This window comes from Ammodytes marinus, assembly GCF_949987685.1.
Source record: "Ammodytes marinus genome assembly, chromosome: 8".
In the NCBI taxonomy this organism is placed as follows: Eukaryota; Metazoa; Chordata; class Actinopteri; order Uranoscopiformes; family Ammodytidae; genus Ammodytes; species Ammodytes marinus.
Genome location: NC_137212.1, coordinates 19787024 through 19805794, shown reverse-complemented (window position 1 = coordinate 19805794; position 18771 = coordinate 19787024). Strand labels below are relative to the sequence as shown.

The 18771-nt window shown below is 39.6% G+C and overlaps 3 protein-coding genes across 5 annotated transcripts; 2 read left to right on the top strand and 1 right to left on the bottom strand.

The window, feature by feature from the left end:
• Positions 1-781: 781 nt before the first annotated feature.
• xcr1a.1 (chemokine (C motif) receptor 1a, duplicate 1) lies at positions 782-1795 on the top strand (the record flags this gene model as incomplete). The annotated part of the gene is made up of 1 exon (XM_080032825.1): positions 782-1795. One exon carries the CDS (start codon positions 782-784, stop codon positions 1793-1795), a length of 1014 nt encoding a protein of 337 aa, XP_079888951.1.
• Positions 1796-8291: 6496 nt separating this feature from the next.
• On the bottom strand, positions 8292-12546 carry LOC307254221 (uncharacterized protein). Of its 2 annotated transcripts, none has more exons than XM_080032512.1 (8): positions 12382-12546; positions 12019-12141; positions 11758-11928; positions 10959-11063; positions 10724-10852; positions 10482-10610; positions 10360-10392; positions 8292-10261 (listed from the first exon to the last, which is right to left on the bottom strand). In XM_080032512.1, the coding sequence occupies exons 1-8, from the start codon at positions 12452-12454 to the stop codon at positions 9468-9470; spliced, it is 1557 nt and encodes a 518-aa protein (XP_079888638.1). In that variant the 5' UTR covers positions 12455-12546; the 3' UTR covers positions 8292-9467. The 2 variants fall into 2 exon arrangements, with proteins under 2 accessions (XP_079888638.1, XP_079888639.1); XM_080032513.1 differs by having other exon boundaries at positions 12019-12138.
• Positions 12547-12640: 94 nt separating this feature from the next.
• On the top strand, positions 12641-18724 carry LOC307254562 (torsin-1A-interacting protein 2-like). 2 transcript variants are annotated; one of them, XM_080032994.1, is made up of 8 exons: positions 12641-12740; positions 13176-13269; positions 13376-13468; positions 13588-13650; positions 14251-14403; positions 15536-15679; positions 16029-16199; positions 17222-18724. In XM_080032994.1, exons 2-8 carry the CDS (start codon positions 13227-13229, stop codon positions 17986-17988), a joined length of 1434 nt encoding a protein of 477 aa, XP_079889120.1. In that variant the 5' UTR covers positions 12641-12740; positions 13176-13226; the 3' UTR covers positions 17989-18724. The 2 variants fall into 2 exon arrangements, with proteins under 2 accessions (XP_079889120.1, XP_079889119.1); XM_080032993.1 differs by having other exon boundaries at positions 13373-13468; positions 17222-18723.
• The last annotated feature ends 47 nt before the right edge of the window (positions 18725-18771 follow it).

Here is an 18771-nt window from a genome sequence, read left to right as displayed (position 1 = left end):
CTCATGTGATACCATTGATTGAGTGTTGGCCTAATGCTCAGCGTGGGAATCCATTGTGTGATATTTTCTGTGGCAGTGGAAGAGCTTTATATATTCTAAAAGAAAACACCTGCAATCCTAATTCGACCCTGCAGACTACAAATTCTATAAAGCCAGGCCTGGAATTTTAGAGGCATCATGGGCATTTGCCAGGCAGGGAGGGTCCATTGACAAAGGAGCATTTGGGTCTCTGCTGATCATTTTTTTAACCTTAAAAAAACTAAGCAGAACTAAGCATGCCAGAACTTTTCAAAAGTACCACGGTAAATTGCAGGGGTATTCCTTAAACGTTAATTTCTTAATTATACACTTTCATCTGGAGTGGTTTGAAGTGTCCATCCATCCAAAGCACATGCATCCCAATTCAACATACAGTAGCCTACATGACCACTGGTGTTAATGAAAAACAGGAACCATCATGAAACTACAGTATTAAAGCCACTGCTTTTCCAGCTCTTTGTTGAGTTGACAGAAGGCGTCAGACACAGTACAACACACCCCATCAAGCAGGAGGTAGGTACATTTCGAACTGTACAATTTATTATGCTTTCATAAAAAAATCCCACCTTAACATGTCATTACCAAGAGTCATTGTAAAATATATTTATCATAATAACTATTATTACCTTTCCTGTCTCTGTTTACCTGCATTTGAATATTAGGCATATATTTTCATTTCATTTCATTTTTCTTTTTTTGTCTTTTTTTAAATACAATTTTTTTAGGTTCCAGTTAAGCAGCGATGCATAATTATTCCAACGACAGCATGTATGACTACAAGGAGGACTATGAGGATGAAGTCTGTGAAAAACAGGAGGTGGTCCAATTGTTATCCATCGCCATTCCTATTTTCTTCTCCGTGGTGATCGTGCTGAGCCTCACCGGAAACATCCTCGTCCTTGTTATTCTCGCTTTGTACGAAAACCTCAAGTCTCTCACCAACATCTTCATCCTGAACCTGGCCATCTCTGACCTTATCTTCACCACCGGGCTTCCCTTCAGGGCAATTTATTACACCTGGGGATGGGTGTTTTCAGAGATCCTGTGCAAGATCGTGACTTTTGTCTTCTTCACTGGATTTTACAGCAGCATCCTCTTCCTGACCCTCATGACCATCTACAGGTATGTGGCTGTGGTCCACCCTCTCTCTGACTTGAGCACACAGAGACCCATAACAGGGTTTTTTGTGTCTCTCTTGCTGTGGATGATCAGCATTGGAGCAGCCATGCCTTCCTTGCTCTACAGCTCCCTCGTCCCAATCCCCCACAACGGTAAACATTCCCTGGGCTGTGAATATGACACTCCTCTGTGGAGAAACATTAGTGTCTTCCAACAGAATATTTTCTTCTTGGTGTCTTTTGCAGTGATGGCTTTCTGCTACATTCAAATACTAGGGAGAATCACAAGAACGAGATCCCACACAAAGAATAGAGCAGTGAAGTTAGTCTTCTGTATCGTAGCCGTCTTCTTCCTCGGCTGGGTACCGTACAATGTGGTCAGCTTCCTAAAGGTTTTGTCTGACAATTTGGTTGCTCCGTTTGAAGAATGTGAGGCAAGCAACCAGCTTTACTATGCATTCTATGTGTGCCGGCTCATTGCCTACTCCAACTGCTGCCTGAACCCCATCTTTTATGCATTTGTTGGTGTGAAGTTTAGGAGACATTTAAAGTCAATGCTCCATCGAATTTTCATTCGCCAAAGTCCAGTCCAAGAACAACAGAGAATGCAAAACTTCTCACGGGGATCAATGTACTAGTTGCTGTTGTCCAGTGTGCATTTGTAGAAATTGATTTAAATTGAATACAAACATAGGAACTGATTCAGATGTTGCCATTTGTAGCAACACTGAATTCAAAATCAGACTTCTGAGGTTAACTGCTGCGTACGCGTGTCTGTGTTAAAAAGTTTTTCATAATATGTTTGGATTCTTTTTATGGTAATTTCTTTCATTTTTTTTACCTTGTGGCTTATGATTTTGTGGTTGTGTGTTTGTTATGGTCTTATTTTTAACTTTTTATAAAAATAAAATAAAAACTATGTATAATATTTCCATTTCTTCATCCTTCTGTGCAATAAAAAACAACACAACAACACGTTTTTTTGTGGGGGGGAGGGGGTCTGCCATGGTTGAGTTGGAATGTAATGTACAAGTGCATCTAAAGTACCAGATAAAATGTGCATTGTCAGAAAATGTGTATTTACAACAATCTGCATGGTTTTGTATACTGTAAAATAAAGAAAAATATAATAAAGATTTTCAATACAGCAACGTGTGAAACCTAATTGATAAAGCATAAAACACAAACTCAAACCAATTTAGATATAACTATAGGGCATACAAATGTCAAACTATATTTTAATATTCAGTGCTGTATGTAGGAGTGAGTCAGATCCTACACAACTGTCTTTTAGGCAATGGACCCTCTTCTGGTTGCATAAAGTATTGCTGGTTTGCATTTGAACACTCAGCCATTGCCTTACCCTCCAATATGAAAACACCTTTTGAAGAGAAGTTCCCCAGTGATCAGGGAGTTCATTATTATTCTTACAATTGGCACTTCGGAATCATTGTTACTAGCATAGAGTGGCCAAAAGGGATCATACTAATATATTGCTGTTAACAATTCTAAATTGAAATACCATTACAATATGCCGGGGCTGATGATTTCAGGTGACTGATAAGAGCTCATGCATATGTTTCCATTATTTCAAAGGGAATCTTGAATTGATGTTTTCAACACGAATTTAAGGAACCTGCAAGCAGCTTGGAAACAAACCACGAGGAATATGTGAGGTGAATCCAATCAGAGATGGAGTGGAACTGTATTTAAGTTTGTTGTCATTTTAACTGGGCGTGTCCAGCTGTATACTGAGATTGATCTCTGAAATTTCCTCATTCAGTCAGCTGTGTAGTTGCACTGCTCTCTAGCACATGCTGCATGCCTGACTGTCCGAGGAGGAGGATCTCTTTCTCAAAGACATTCCAAAGGTTTTTATTATTTAAATTGTTCTTAAACAGCCTCAAACAGCAGATTTGCCTTGTTTTCATTTTGAGTCTGAGGTGTGACATAAAGCAGAGCCGGCAAATTCAACTAATGGTTTCATGGTGTAAGGCATGAACAAATACTTTGTTTAAAGGCAAGAAAAGAAAAGTTTTACTATCATTGTATCAGAGAGAGCTCTAGAAATGTTTGCTATTTTACTTGTAGGCTTGAGCTCTTCTATTTTCCGCAAGAGATTCATATACACACCTCTTATTTTGAGTGACTCTGAGTGTGGGAGAGTCCTTGTGTTGTCTCTGTATTTGAGCAAGATGCATTGGCAGCCAAACCATGGCTATACGGTTAAGGAGCTGACTTAAATCAGACGGTGTTAAAATCCATATTGGGTGAACAATGTGAGGATCGTTGCTTTGTTTGTTGTCTTAACTATTCAAAAATCGGGGGACTGTAAAATAATGTCAAAACCCCAAAACACCTTTAATACCCTACTGTAACACTTTGAACTAAAGCAGGAGTAGAGGGAGCATAACAACTGAAAAATGTGTGTGAACATTTATGATAAGAAAGTATGTAACCGCTGACTTTCACTGTTAGTGATCCTTAATACATGTTTATAAAGAAGGCTGATAAAGACATGCTCACATTTGTTTGAGGGTATTTACGGATGGCATTGCACACTTTTGTTTTCCAGATGTGGTTGTGGATTTCGATTGGCCTCGGCATCATCACAGAAATGCAGGGGTTTTCAAGTGGTAACTTCCCACAGTCGTGTCAATCAATGTCCCCTGTGCATCTTTCTTTTCTGCCTCAGAAAACTGAATCCCCTTTTGCGGTTGATTACCAACATGGCAAGAAGGGAGAGCCAATCACAGGTAAAGTGACTTGGACACTTTTTCCTGGAAGCTTGTTTGTCCCTACCAATTGTTGTTGCAGTGGTCATTTTATTTTAAATGCAAGGTTGTTATACTTTTCCTGTAATTTTGCTGTGAGCCCACCTTTGACCTCTTGAATTTTCAAACCATTTTCCAGTTTTTCTCCGGAGCAACCAATCCATATACTTCAGGGGATTTATGTTGGAGGCTCGACAGAAACACAAGTTAGATGGCCCACCTGTTGGAAAATTCATCATACTTGATCCTACCAGAACGCAACTCCTGGAGTGCAATGGTTCAGAAGTAAGTACCCGCCCTAATATCCTCATTATTAGAGGTATCAATGTATTTAATGGTCAAACTGAATGTTCATAACTTCAAGTCTATTTAAAATTGATAATTAAAATGGGCATGAAATAGAAATGTAATGTCAAAGGTTTGTCACTCTCCTCAGGGCTCGGCCGTTAGTCATATAAACAATCAAGGAAAGAATTTGACCAGGGTTAACTGGACAGCGCAGGTAGACGAGCAAGACATAATTTTCCGGTATGTGTACCCTTTCACTGATCCTCAACTTCAAGAATAAAACTGGGCTGCTCTAGTTTCATTTCTTATTACACTACGGAGCAAAGGTATGTACATGTGTGTCTGTATGCTATGTTTCAGAGCCACGTTTGTTCAGAGTTTTACTACATTCTGGGAAAAAGTGGATGTGGAGGTCACTTTACCTCAACCAACCACACCACCACTACCACAAACTACTTCACCAAGTACTACTACAAGTACTGAGCCAAGAACTACACAGCCAATTACTACAGAGGAGCCTACAACTACAAGCACTACGACACAGCCAAGAACTACAAGTACTACAAAACCAAATATTACAGAGCCAAGTACCACAAGTACTACAAGGACTACAAAACAAACTACCAAAATGCCTATTTTAGGTGATGCAGGGCCAAGCCGTTCCCGTTTATCCAACCTAACGGTAAATTCAGATGTGGACACAGGTGGAGTTGATTTTTGTTTTTTGTTTTGACAAATCCAAGCAGGAATATATTAACGTTACCAGAGTACCATTAACGTCAATTTGCAAAATTCCTTATTGTTTCTCTTTATTTATCCTCAGCTATCAATAGGTACAACACTGATGGTTTTCGACATTGTTTTGGTTACAGGGAAAATGGTAAGGTGGTCATTGTGATCTCATGTTACACAGTAAATGCCATTCCACAAAAGTCCTACCAAAGATGTAGCATGACGAGACACAGTTATCAAAAAAAGATAAACATATATACAAGAGGATACATTTCTTTCTTAATAATATGTTCATGATAAATATATTTTTTTAAATCATTCACTCCATCTCTCTTTAGGAACTGCCCAATATAGTCATGACCACTCTCATCAACACCCATCACTCGTGTTTAAATAAAGTAAGTCAGTTACTGTTTCTAGAGCTCTTCATCCCACATTCTTTGCTTCCTGTGATTACTAGGCCACTGTATACAGATAGTAAATTGCAGAATTTAAAAACATCAAAAAGAAAATATATCAGAAAAATTTGCCCACCGTAAATATGCGAAAAAATGGTTTAGTTATTGTAAAAAAATATGAAGGAACTTTAATGTTATATGTTCTATTTAGTTGGTGGTAGTCATTTATATTTTCTTTTTATTGTTGGCATTTTATCTTTTTAACATAAAAGTATCTAGGAGCAAGCATTGCAAATCAGTATGAGCTATAGTGCTAAATGGCATTCATAGGCTAAATCAGTGTCCGTTCCTTATGTATAAATGCCTTTAAAAACGCTAACTAAATTCTCATAATTCAGACTGTTGAATACATATAAAGACAATTAAAGGTGCATCTTATTTCTTCTGTAGCTGTCAAAGATGTTTTGCTGTCTGCATTTCGCTGCAGAAATAGCGGCCATGACCTTTTTTTGTGTGGATGGTTCTTGTAGGCCTAATGTGAGTAAAAATAATTGGTGTACAAAATTTACCACATATCTATCAACATTTCTGAGTTTAAATATGTGTATATATGTCTTAATCTGTGTCTCCCTCTGTTTGTGAATGATTAGGTTGCTCTTGTAGCTCTTGTTAGTGTGGTGATAGCAGTCAATTTCATAGAGCTGGTAATCATCTTTCTGCCCATTGGACCCAGTCACGAATTGCAAGTTCAACTCCTCTTCTTCATCTTGAATATTTTAATAGACCCTTACATTGACACTTTGTACACAGCTGTATTTCCCCCCTCTTTTGTTCTCTTAAAGAAAGGAGATCCTTGACGTTGCAGCCAAAGTGTGTTCTGTCATTCATGAGATCTTTACAAGTAAGGAGATTCACCAGATGTTAATCTCTACAATATAATAGTGAACTTCACTACATTGATTTAACTCTGTGAGAAGTTTAATATACTTACATTTATTAATTAAAAAAATTAAATGTATGTATTTGCATTTCTTAAGTTTTTAGATACTTTGAAATTTCAAGGAATATGCATATTTGCATCCTTGCTGAGAGTTAAGACTAATCCAAAGACTCGAAATGAGGGAACAGCTAGCCAGCTGGCTCTGTCCAATAACATTTTTTCTGCCCAGCAGCACCTCTAAAACTCAATGTCGCAGCTTGCATCTCTTCAGATTGTTGCAATTATCTGCATGTTGCTCTGATTTAATATCCAAATTTGTTTTACACAGTTGCTGTCATCTTTGTTGGTGTTTTGGAGATTGAGGACAGCAGAAAGGACAGGAAAGAGTCTTGGCTTCTGAAAGTGATGGTCGCCTACACATTGTGGATCCTATTGTCTGTAGTTTGGGCCATTGTAATAGGTATTCAGAGAAAAACAATACTGGGGAGAAGCAAAATAGGTAAATTACATGTCAGTAGACTACTCTTTGAATATGCGGTTTGCGTAACATGCAGTATGGACACTAATGAAGACAAACATAATTTTGGTCTTTATTTTCTGTTACAGGAGATTCAAAAAGTAATTTCAGGCGGAAGCATCAAAGAGAAGAAAAGGTGAGAGTCTTTCTAGACTCCACATGGCAACATACTGTGTTGATAACAATATGTATTGGCATGAAAGCTATCATAAGAATTTGCAGTAAAAATGCAAAAATGAGATTTTCACCACTCTACCTCTGAATTTCAGCAAATGCTCAGTTTGGCTGCTGTCTCAGTAAACCTCATCGTTGGAACCATGTCATTTTCAGCTGCAGTAATTGTTGGGATATTTGAGTAAAAAATGAAACGTGCATGATGATTAAGAGTTTTTTTTTAAAATGTTACACAATTTGGTTTTGGTTTGTCTAACTTTCTTTTATTATTGTAGGTTTTGTAAGGATAATAAAAATGCATTTTGTCATTGTGAAATTGTGTTTTCCGCCTCAAGCGTAATCTCAAAATAACAATCAAGCCACACAATTTGAAAATGCTGGACAGCATACCATACCTGAGTGGATAAAGTTTAATTTAAAATCAGGATTTTGTTTATCATTTTCCGACAAAGTCAATCAGGTCACTTCTTATCAGAGCCAAGTGTGTAATAAAGGTGGAACTGCAAATAGGACTCACTCATGGCATAAACTTCCTCCTGTGTTTAATGGGTCATTAAGTCTGACTCAGCCTACAGTTGCTTACAACAGGAGCATCTGAGGTCATAATAATGATCATAGTTCAGTGTGAGAGAGTATGATGTGTCATATTGATCGGTATGAAATAAGAGATATAAAGTTTTACCATAAGCTCTCCTGTAAAGGTTATATCAGAGTTTATTCACAAGGAAAACAAACAACAACACAATAGTCCTCCGGACTGAAATACCAAAACAACAGTGAAACTGTTAACTGTGACTTTCCATCCTTAGCAATATTTTGGTGGCAGCAAGCTTCAGCTGTGTCCACTCTCTGGTAGATGACTAAACCAGATGTCAAACCTCAACATTTGTAAGTGCAAATAAACACTTAGCTAATGATTGAACCTGCTGTAACTTCCTTGTTTCTCGGCACAACACTGAAGTCACTCATGTCTGATCTTAACATTTGTTTTCGTATTCAGATAAGTGATGTAAACTATGCAGTGTCTGTTAAAACTAATGTATGGTTGGAACTTCCTGGTCACAAAGCCAAATACTATGCAGTACACATGTTTTGGCACCTTTACCTTGACTATCAGTCTATCACATATGTACTTCTTATCAGAAAGGGCAGGTGAATATGATTGGTTTTATTAAAACTGGAAAAGTCCAAGCGCTCTCCAATTGTGTGTTTCAAAGTCAACTGTCATTCTTCTCTTATACTGCTCAAGAAACAAAACACATGGACAGGGAGCACAAAGGTGGATAAACATTTAACTCTGTATGATCAAAATAACCTTTATTGAAAATGTTCATGTAGTCATATCAGCAAAACGGGGGGAAACAAATCACCGCAGAATGACAATACAAGAGACAAAAGAAAGGGGTTGTATCACATGAAAGAAACTTTTCTGTAAATCCTACATTTTAATTTGCACAAATGTATATGAAAAGAAACCTTGTTTGGGTTCTGATATTGACAAGATACTCATCTATTGTCTGATGAGTCTTTTATCAAATATAGTCCAATCTTCTCAGCGTTTGAGCGTTTAAGGCACATTTTTGTGACTTGTTGAATAGTTAAAAAAAGTCATACAAATCACTAAGTGAGAAGAACCTATATGACAACATTGTAAGTACTCAGTGGTATAGGGACAACAGGCGCAAAGAACAAACCTTTTTGTATCCAATATATATACACATATCAAAAATATTCCAAATCTAGGAAAGACACAAGATATCACAAATATACACATTCACAAAAAAACAGGAATAAAAAATATTTACCTTAATAAAAGCCAGTATATATATATATATGTTTGAGTTAAAGCAAAATCACAATTTTTTTTAGTGCAAAAAACAAATTAAATTATGTACACAAGAATTTAAGGAAGGGACACACATCTCCAAGGTCTACATCTAAAAGAAATATACAGTAATCCAGCAATTGTCGGGGTGATTTAACACAGAACAAAACGAATTTCCACCAACAAAAAAAAACACTCTTTTAATGGTTCCAAAGAAAGATGTTAAATGTCTGTTAAAAACTGTTAAACAAAGTGTTGTTGATAGAGATCAATGTCACAGAACAAGGAATAAAACAAGTCAAATGATTTAATGTATGCTAAAGCTGCATGAGAACAAGTATTTCACTTAACTTTGGAAGTGGAATGATGGGTGCAACACCACTGTTACATCCTTGTGTAAAAGCCTGTTCCTAAATTAATATGTGCGAATAAAATAATAATAAAACACAACAACAAAAAACTCAGTGCTGGACATCTTGTGAGCAGGTAAACTGGATCAACAGTGGACTGCAGCATGAACACAATCTCTCTGACAGAGAGATTTATACAACCCTCAAACATTTTCAGTCAGAGATATAAATGTGAAGTATAATCGCACGCATGTTACATTTGAATGTCCCTTCTCTAAAATGTGCAGAGAAAAAGGATGGTCCAAAGTCTAATCATGAGCACCCTCTCTGCTCGACATCCTTCTCAGACACTACGGGCAAGATAAGGTGGGAGATGCGGCTCCACAGTCCACCGTACTTGTCGCTGTCCATCGCATCGAAGCCAGCTTGTTCGCCAGAGCCCACCAGCCTTTCCTTGACATAGTCTTGCACCATCTCGTCCACATCCTTCAGACTATGCCCAGCCACCACCTCGTCTTGAGGCAGTAGCACGGTAAACAATAAAAACACCTGCTTGTAGGCGGCGTTCTCGTGGTCGCAGTAGCGGTAAAATATGAGGGTCGAGCCTGGCGGCAGCTCCTCGAAGCGGTGAATGACGGCCACAGGTTTGTCTCCCTCGAAGGCTGCCTGCAGCTGGCCGTCGATGTCCAGCTTGACCTGGTCGCTGTCCTGGCTGGCTTTGCTGGCTCCGTCGATGTGGAGGACGGAGGCGTTGAGGGCCGAGGAGAAGGAGGAGGCCAGACCCCGGGCCAGGCAGTGCAGCGTCTTCTCTGCTCTGAGCCCGGCGGTCAGGATGATGCTGACCGGCTCTGTGGGCTGTGCTGTTCTGAGGTGCCTCTCCAGGTGAATCTTGCTTCTCTTCCACAACTCAGGCCGCTGACTGGGGAACTGGGTCTCAAGGAGAGACAACTGATCTGCAAACAGTTCAGAGTTTAAAACCCCGGTTGGATGCTCTGTCCCAGTCCATCGCTGCACAAGGGTTGTCTTGTACGGCAGCAAGCAGACAGCAGCACTCAGCAGCGCCAGCAGCACCAGAACAAAAAAATACCATAAATACCGCAGGAATCCTGGAAAAGACCACAAGTCAAAATTCAAATGTAGTATAGCAAGTCATGTCAAACAAATATCTTTGGCTGTTGAAACAATTCAAATGACGATAGCTCACCTCTAGAGGAAGGTCCAACCGTTTTCTTCATCACTTAAAAAAAAAGAAAGAAAAACCCCCATTAAATAATTGTCAATTATGTCACAGCTACATTAGGTGTAATTCAGTCAAAGGGGCAATACCTTGTTTTTTGCGCAGAACAGTCACTTTTGGTTTAGGAATGTTATTCTCATATTGTTGCTTTGGGTAGGACTTCTCCGACGCTGGATACCCACGGTTTCTAACTGTCGGTTTATAAGCTGTTGGTATATCTGAGGCAGGATTTTCCATATAACAAAAAACAGATCATTTTTATGAGATGTAACTCCAGCTTCAATCAATGCAATTTTCTTCAATATATTTGTATTGAAAAGGTCTACAATACCTGAGCGTTTTACAATGGCCTTCATCCTCCTCTTGTAATCCTCCATGCTGGTGATCTTAGTTTCCGGCAGGTCATGACTGTTCAGCAGTGGTCTGTTTTGTGTGGCAGACTTGTTTTTGGCTTCAGGTCCTTTTGTTGAAGGGTTGGAAACAAACAAGCAAGATTAGAACAACTGTATTCATGCTCCCTTGATGTAATAATTGCAATGCAGAATGAAGCTATGGCTGTTTACTACCTCTCTTGCTTTTCATCTGATCTCCATCTTCAGCTATAGCAGAATGGGGTCGACAGCGGTCACCGAGCACAACACGTGGGGATAATTTCACATCTTCAAGGACATCTGATTCATACAGAGAGAAACACTTTAGAATATCAAAAACTGCTATAAACCTCCTGTGATTGTTTCCAATGGTGACGATAAGCCCCATGAATCAAATTTCAATGATTTTCAAGTTACCAGAGTTCACGTGCAAATAAGACACCTCATTTGTCATGTAAGAGCACCTGCATGCATTAGATAGTACATTACAAACAAACTCACCCATAGAAAGCACACTGGTTCCTTCCTTTTGCTTTGATTTCTAGTAGTAACATTGTATTATTTTAAAAAAATGACATGATTAGTGTTGGAACAATTAATTTAGTCATCGGTTAGTGGATTCTATGAACATTTGCTTTCAATTTTGATGATCAGATTAATTAAGAGTAATTGTAGGTCATTTATCAAGCATAGGTGTCTCATGTGTAAGAATTAGCTGCCTTACTTGAGTTTTTTATATTTGCCAATGATAAACATCTCAATTTTGGATTATTGATTGCGTAGAACAAGCAACATTAACATCTCCCTTCGTGCTCAGGAAAGAGTGTCACCATGGCTGTGGGCTTGGTTTGCCCATTGAATAATTTTGAAGAGTTTAAAGGATATTTTGATGATTATTGGGATACTTTGTTGAATCACAATTGTTTTGAACAAGAATATGATGACATAAACATTGTATGCAGTTTTATACAGTCGAGTCAGGCCTAGTCTTTACCTTGAAATTGTTTTGGTTGATGAGTGTCCTGTGAGGGATCCGGCGTTTCATCCATTTCCTGGAGTTCATCTGTCTCCATATCAACAGCAGACTCTGGGACCTCCACCTCACTCCCATCACCATGGCCGCCCACTCCCTCAGTCTCTTGCCGGCTCTTCTTGCTTGGGGACTCTGTTAAATGGACAATAGTTGTTTTAGAGTGGAGCAGAGTTTGAGTTATCTCTTGTTGTAGACAGGCAAATGATGGGAGCCCCCTACTACCTCCATCCTCTGAACCATTCTCTGAATCTCTGGAACCGTTGACGGCAGGAACAGGAGCTTGCTTTACCAACGGATTTCTGGTCCTCTTTATTGGAGGACGTGGGGTCGGTTCAGAACCAACTGCTAAAAAGAATGTGAATGAGTGTCCTTAATCACAGTTACGTTTGACTACATAAAATAAACAATAAACACCTTGCATGTAACGTAAAGCACATTTCATAATAAAGACTCATTAAAGCTAGATAACGGCAAAAAAAGAAAACATTTTATTAAAGGTGGGATTTGTTAAAACTTTGAGTTAGCTAAAGTCAGCTAGCTTCCAGGTCTAAGCTAGCTACTTGTCATAATAGTAAATCTGCTCACCTTTACCCGATGAATGCCTCGCCGAACGTCTCAAAGGGCGAGGCGGGTCATTTTCAGACTCATTGGAACTCATTTCTGAATAGCTACAACTCGGTAAAATAAAACAAAACACAAATTAAATAATACGACGAAGCATCGCATCCACAATCAGGCATGCAGCTCACTTCCCACAATTTGACAGGACGCTGATGTCCGGATGTGTGTCCTACCGAGTTTACTTATCACCATAGAAACACGAATTCGCGATCTGAAGGTTCCGCGCGTGTAGCTGTCAGACAAGTAACTGAAACAACAAGGAAGCGCGCCTTGTGTTTATCAGATTATTTTATCCGATGCCGACGTGATTGGGGACGCATTTGGTAAGTAATAGTTTATAGAAACACCCGTTTAAAAAATACCTTAATGTATTTACACGAAGACAGTTCTTACATACTAAAATCATGTACTATTATGCTACCTATCGGCTAAAGTAGCATCTCTCAGCCGACTAGCTTAGCTTACTTGTCTGCACTTGTCTTTCCCTTTACCTGCTAGCAAATGAAGCTTACCAACAGTTTACGTATGAAACGTGTTTAATCAACTATCCAAGTAACTAACTAACAGATGCACCTGTTCATCTGTTGATAGGCCAGATCAAGATACGCAGTTTTACGTCACTTAGGACTTTGCACTTGTGACATGGTCGAAACCTTTTATATACTATCTATGGTCGAGACGAGAGCCTTTAGGAAACGAATGAAAGTGCCTGGATCTTAACGTAAACATGTCTATTTCTGTATTTAAATATTGTTTAGCTTTCAATCATCCAATGAACCGTCTTCAGTAAAGTGCCCCCGTCCTAAGACATGGCAGATCAACCTACAGATAGCCCCCATCAGCCCCCAGCAGGTACTTGCACAGCTATGATATCAGTTGTGAAATGGACCACTATCTGTATTATTGAATTACAGCTGTGGTTTATGTGTTTGATATGCAATTACTGACTTTCTAGCAGATGAAGTCATGGACCAAGAAACAGAGTCCACATATGTCTCAGCTAGCGACGAGCACAGACGGGAAGACGCTCTGAATGTAGAACAGCAAGAAGGTAAAATAAATACTCAAGCAAGGTCAACGGTAATCCGTTCAATATTTTGTTTTCCAATGTGTTTCTGCGTGTACTGTACTAATCAAATGCTGTCTCCGTCTTGCCATAAAACATTTCAGCTACAACCGGAGACACTATAAACGAAAATGGTGTAGACACAGAGCAGCAGGCTGGCGAAAAAGGTAAATTGAATAATATAAGTGAATCATGTCCATCAAATAGTCAAGGCCAAAAAGAATCTGGATTTCTTTAACCAGTAATTTATTAATTGTGATAATATATGTATATACTTCCCTTCCTCTCAATCTTAATCTGTTTGGCACGGGCGGCAGTGGCGAAGTGGGTAGGGAGATCGCCTCTGGAGTGCAGGGTCGGAGGTTCGATCCCCCGTCTCCTCGCCACATGTCGAAGTGTCCCTGAGCAAGACACTGAACCCCAAATTGCTCCCGATGGTTCAGAGAGTGCCTTGCATGGCAGCTACTGCCATCGGTGTATGAATGGGTGAATGTGGTAAGATATGTAAAGCGCTTTGGGGCTGAGAAAATCGGCTAGAAGGCGCTATATAAGTCAAGTCCATTTACCATTTTACCATTTGTGTGTTTTTTACTATGTGCTTAAATAGACACCCACTGCTGTGCTCATTCAGTAGTTTGTGAGCGTTCTTATCTATCTTGTTACGTGTCAACCACAATTGTCCTTGTAAACTTATTGCGAATGATCTTTTCAGGCGAGGAAATAACAAATGACCTTAAATTACACTTGATATCTGTTGTTTTCTACAGAGAGTGTTTCGGATGAAGTGAAGTCGGTGATTCTTGCTGATGAATCTTCTTCACCTGATAAGGAAGTGAAAAACAGCCCACCTCAGGCTGATGATCTAAGTCATGGTGAATACAAGAGTGAAACACCAATAAGTGAGAAGCCGCCAGGCAAAGGTGAGGAGATTTCCAGTGAGTGTTCCTATCAAAGCGGTCTGACAAGAGACTCAGAATTTTTTTTTCTCCATTCTATTCAAACAAGAGTCAGGGCTATTATTTTTGACTTATTTTGGAAAAGCTTTCAGCTTGTAATAGGTGTTATTCGTCTCAGTTTTCAGTAATGTAAATATTCTCTATCGGGGTCATAACTTCTCACAAGGATTCCTTGTGAGGTTTCCATCATGCCTTTAAATTCACCAATATAACATCAACTCCTATTCAGATATTGATCTAGCTGCGACCAACTCAATGGGTTAAAAATTACAGTACCCAAATACGTACCCACTTCCATGCACAGTACACAGTCTGTTTAAACAAAAAACGGGAATTTCATACTGAAAAAACTATCAAAAATAGGATTTAAATTTTATTCAGACCTATCAAAATAATAATCATAACCAAAAAGCTTTTTTTCTAATTAATCCACAAATAAACAGATTAAAATAAAAAGCATGTTAGAACATATATTCCATTAACAAACACTTATCTCCACAGCTCAATAATGAATGTTTATTAACTCACTTCCCCTCCTGACCCTGTGTACTGTCGTACACTCCCATGTACTTATATACAACTTGTTATGCCAATGCAATCCCATTGCCATTGCAAACTGGGGAAGTGCTGTCCTCATGTTTATTTCAACATACCAAAAGGACTTCCCATGTTTTTTGGCTAACTCATACTGTTGAAGCCTCATTTTAGCTTCTGTTGGTCTTTAGAAGCAGTATCAGTAGTAATGGCGGGGGGCATGCTTTGTCTAGGCGGCTGCCTTAACTATAATGCACTGGGGGAAACCCTTCTGTTGAATGAGTTAAGTCCCCCTTCACCTTTATTGAAATACTTAAAAGGAATGTGAGAAATGGAACTCATCACGGCCAGTATGGACTACAGGATTATTTACAGACGTATACACTGAGACGTAGAACTGTCTCAGTGTACAAGTAAACACATGCATATTTAAAAAGTTGTGAACCTTATCTTTAATACTGTGAAATTAAAAAATCCAGCACTCATTGCACCGGAGATTTTCTTTAAATGGAACTGTAGAGACACTGATGTTTTCAAAGTTAAACTATTGTAATTTTACCAGGAGAGCTCCACGCTGGGGAGAAGGAAGAACAAGAAACTCCACCAACCGTGGATGAAAATGAGGCTGACCAGTTGGATGGACCCGAAGCTAGCCTCAATGAAAAAACCCTAGACAATGACCACACCAACACTGAAGCTGTTAAAGGTCAGTCTGACTTTTCTGAATTTTTTTCCCCCATCTAGTTCTCTGCATTTGGGCACTCCATTGTAACACACCAAGCAGTTGTTTTCTTTGAACATTGTCTTCTTAACTTAACGTTTGACCTGACATTCAAATGATGTAGTCTGTGTTCTAGTTCTCATTGTGACACGTCTCAGTGCTGCCACAGTAATTAACCTTGATCAGTGTCTCCAACTATGCCCTGTTGGGTCTTTGAATTGAAGGGAATTTTACCTGGGAAGTCCATAAGATATAATTGAATAAGAAGTTTAATAATAGCTGTGGGAACCCCGTTTTTAAACTTTTACATACTTTTTTTCCACCTTTTGGTCAGGCGATGGAAGCTGCCCGAAGGAGAGCGAAAAGGAGGCAGAGGGGGACACAACCTTCCTAGAGAGAGAAACGCCACAGGAAACCACAGTTGAGGAAAAGACAGATAAACAGAGAGATATTGAGACCATTGGTCCGGAGCCTACAGTTCCAGTGGCTACTGGAATTATTGGAGGTAATCTTGTTACTTTTTCCATAAAAGTGATTCTGGGGAACTTTTGTTGTTGAAATCACTTTTTGTCAAAATCAGTGAATATCTCCTCACGATCTGTACCTGTTCAGAATCAGAATCAGAAAGGATTTTATTGCCAAGAAGGGTTTTACACCAACAAGGAATTTTTCTTGGTGAATAAGGTGCATATATTAAGACAATAAACAATGAACGAACAGTGACTATCGTATATACAATATAGCACAATATATAAACAAGCAGAGACACAAGTGATAACTTAGAATAGTATAAAATAGAATAAAATAAAATAAAATAAAAACTAAGGTAAAGATACTTAAAATTTGTAAACATTTACAATTGAGTCAGTGTCAGTGTCAGTCAGTGGGGGAGGCGGTCTCTGGACCTGTTAAGGATCCCCACTGAAGAGGGGAAGAAACTGTTTAAGGGGCGGGAGGTTTTGGTCCTGATGGACCGCAGCCTCCTGCCCGAGGGGAGAGACTCATAAAGTCTGTGACCAGGATGGGACGGGTCGGCCATAATCCTGCCTGCCCGCCTCAGAGCCCTGGAGCTGTGCAGGTTCATACTGGTTCGTACCTGTTCGTGCTGAAAACAAATAACTGTTAATACTCAGCCTAGGCTCTGTAAACGGGTACGTAGCTACGGTGGGTCCTATTTCTTCACATATCCTTTGTTCACATATCCGTTTACATGGCCTAGGCTCTGTCAAATATATTGTCAAAAAGTGATTTTGACAACAAGCTTTCCCCAGAATCTGGCTCCACCTTTTTAAGTTCTGTCTACTCTTGTTTCTTTTTTAATATGCATACAAGCTCAATAAATGATTGTTGTAAAACTTTGAACTCAGTTGGCAGTCTAGACCTTATTGTCTCATTGATTGTCATGAAAATAAAAAATAAATGCACGCTCATGTATGTTCTGTATTACTTGATCCCTGTTATACATAACTAATGAATTACTTATAAAGTACTGGTTTTAGACAACACATATGTCAATCTCTCCTTTAGGAAGTTCAAGATACCTGATGGCAGTGGGTTTAGCGGTCGTGTGCGTCGCCATCCTGGTCCAGCATCTCTGCCAGCCCGTGCCTCCACCTCAGAAAAAGGACTTGCGGCAGGTGGACATCTTCCAGGAACAGATGGGTAAAGTGAAGAGCCGCTTCCCCAAACAGCGCGTGGAGCTCTGGCACAGGAGCAAGATTCACCTGGAGAGGCACCTCAGAACAGCACAGCCCACAGAGCCGGTCAGCATCATCCTGACCGCTGGGCTCAGAGCAGAGAAGACGCTGCACTGCCTGGCTCGGGGTCTGGCCTCCTCCTTCTCCTTGGCCCTCAACGCCTCCGTCCTCCACATCGACGGAGCCAGCAAAGCCAGCCAGGACAGCGACCAGGTCAAGCTGGACATCGACGGCCAGCTGCAGGCAGCCTTCGAGGGAGACAAACCTGTGGCCGTCATTCACCGCTTCGAGGAGCTGCCCCCGAGCTCAACCCTAATTTTTTACCGCTATTGCGACCACGAGAACGCCGCCTACAAGAGGACTTTTCTCATCTTCACCGTGCTGCTGGGGGAAGAGGTGGACATTCCCGCCAAGTATCGTTTGAGCACCGTGGAGGAGATGGTGGACGACCAGCTAAAGTTGAAGTTCCTCTCAGATGGCCACCCCGTGTCTTTTGACAGAATGGACCTGGACAAGTACAGTGGACTGTGGAGCCGCATCTCTCACCTCATCCTGCCTGTCGCAGCAGAGGAGAGGATAGAACGCAAAGGATGCTAGCAGGGACATAAATAATGTTTCTCTGGTTTGAACTTTTAATATTAAGCACTAGTAAACTCAATCGCCAACTGATCAGATATCTCACTTGAAGGCTGCAGTCATACAGAAGGTTAATAGCAGACCCAAAGGTTTCTTACATATACTACGCTCGCTACAGAAGAGAGTGTTTTAAGAAGAAATGGGGCATTTAAGATTATTGAGATTATTCCATGTGATATTCTTTATAATTCCTGTGGACATTCATCATGGAACTATGTTGGACACAAAAAGCTTTGGTGCTTTATCGCTTTGTTCCAACTAGAATTTTAAACCAATTGCGAAATGAAAAGGGTTTAAACTGAACGATTTGTGGATGTTACTGTATGTGGGGAATTTTGATGATACAGTAACTGCAATTTGTGAATATTTTAAAAGTAATTTAATGCAAAATGTTATTGTTTTCCTATGGACTGTCTTAGGGATCAAAAAGGGTAACAAGGCAGGACTATTTTCAAGAATCACAACACAAGCTTTATTATTTTTATATAATAAATATAAAAAAAAAAAATATATATAACACCTTCACGGCACCATGTGCCTTAACTGAACTTCTTATGATCCATTTTCTATGATACATGTACATATGTCACACTACAGGAAGACATCTAATAAAAACAAGTGTATAAATAAACGTGCCTTAAAGTAGAAATAAACTAATAAGTTCCCATGCTTTATGTGTTGTCTTTGGAGTGAACTCTAGGGGGCAGCAAAACCATGGCTTAAACTGCGGTATCAAATCAATAT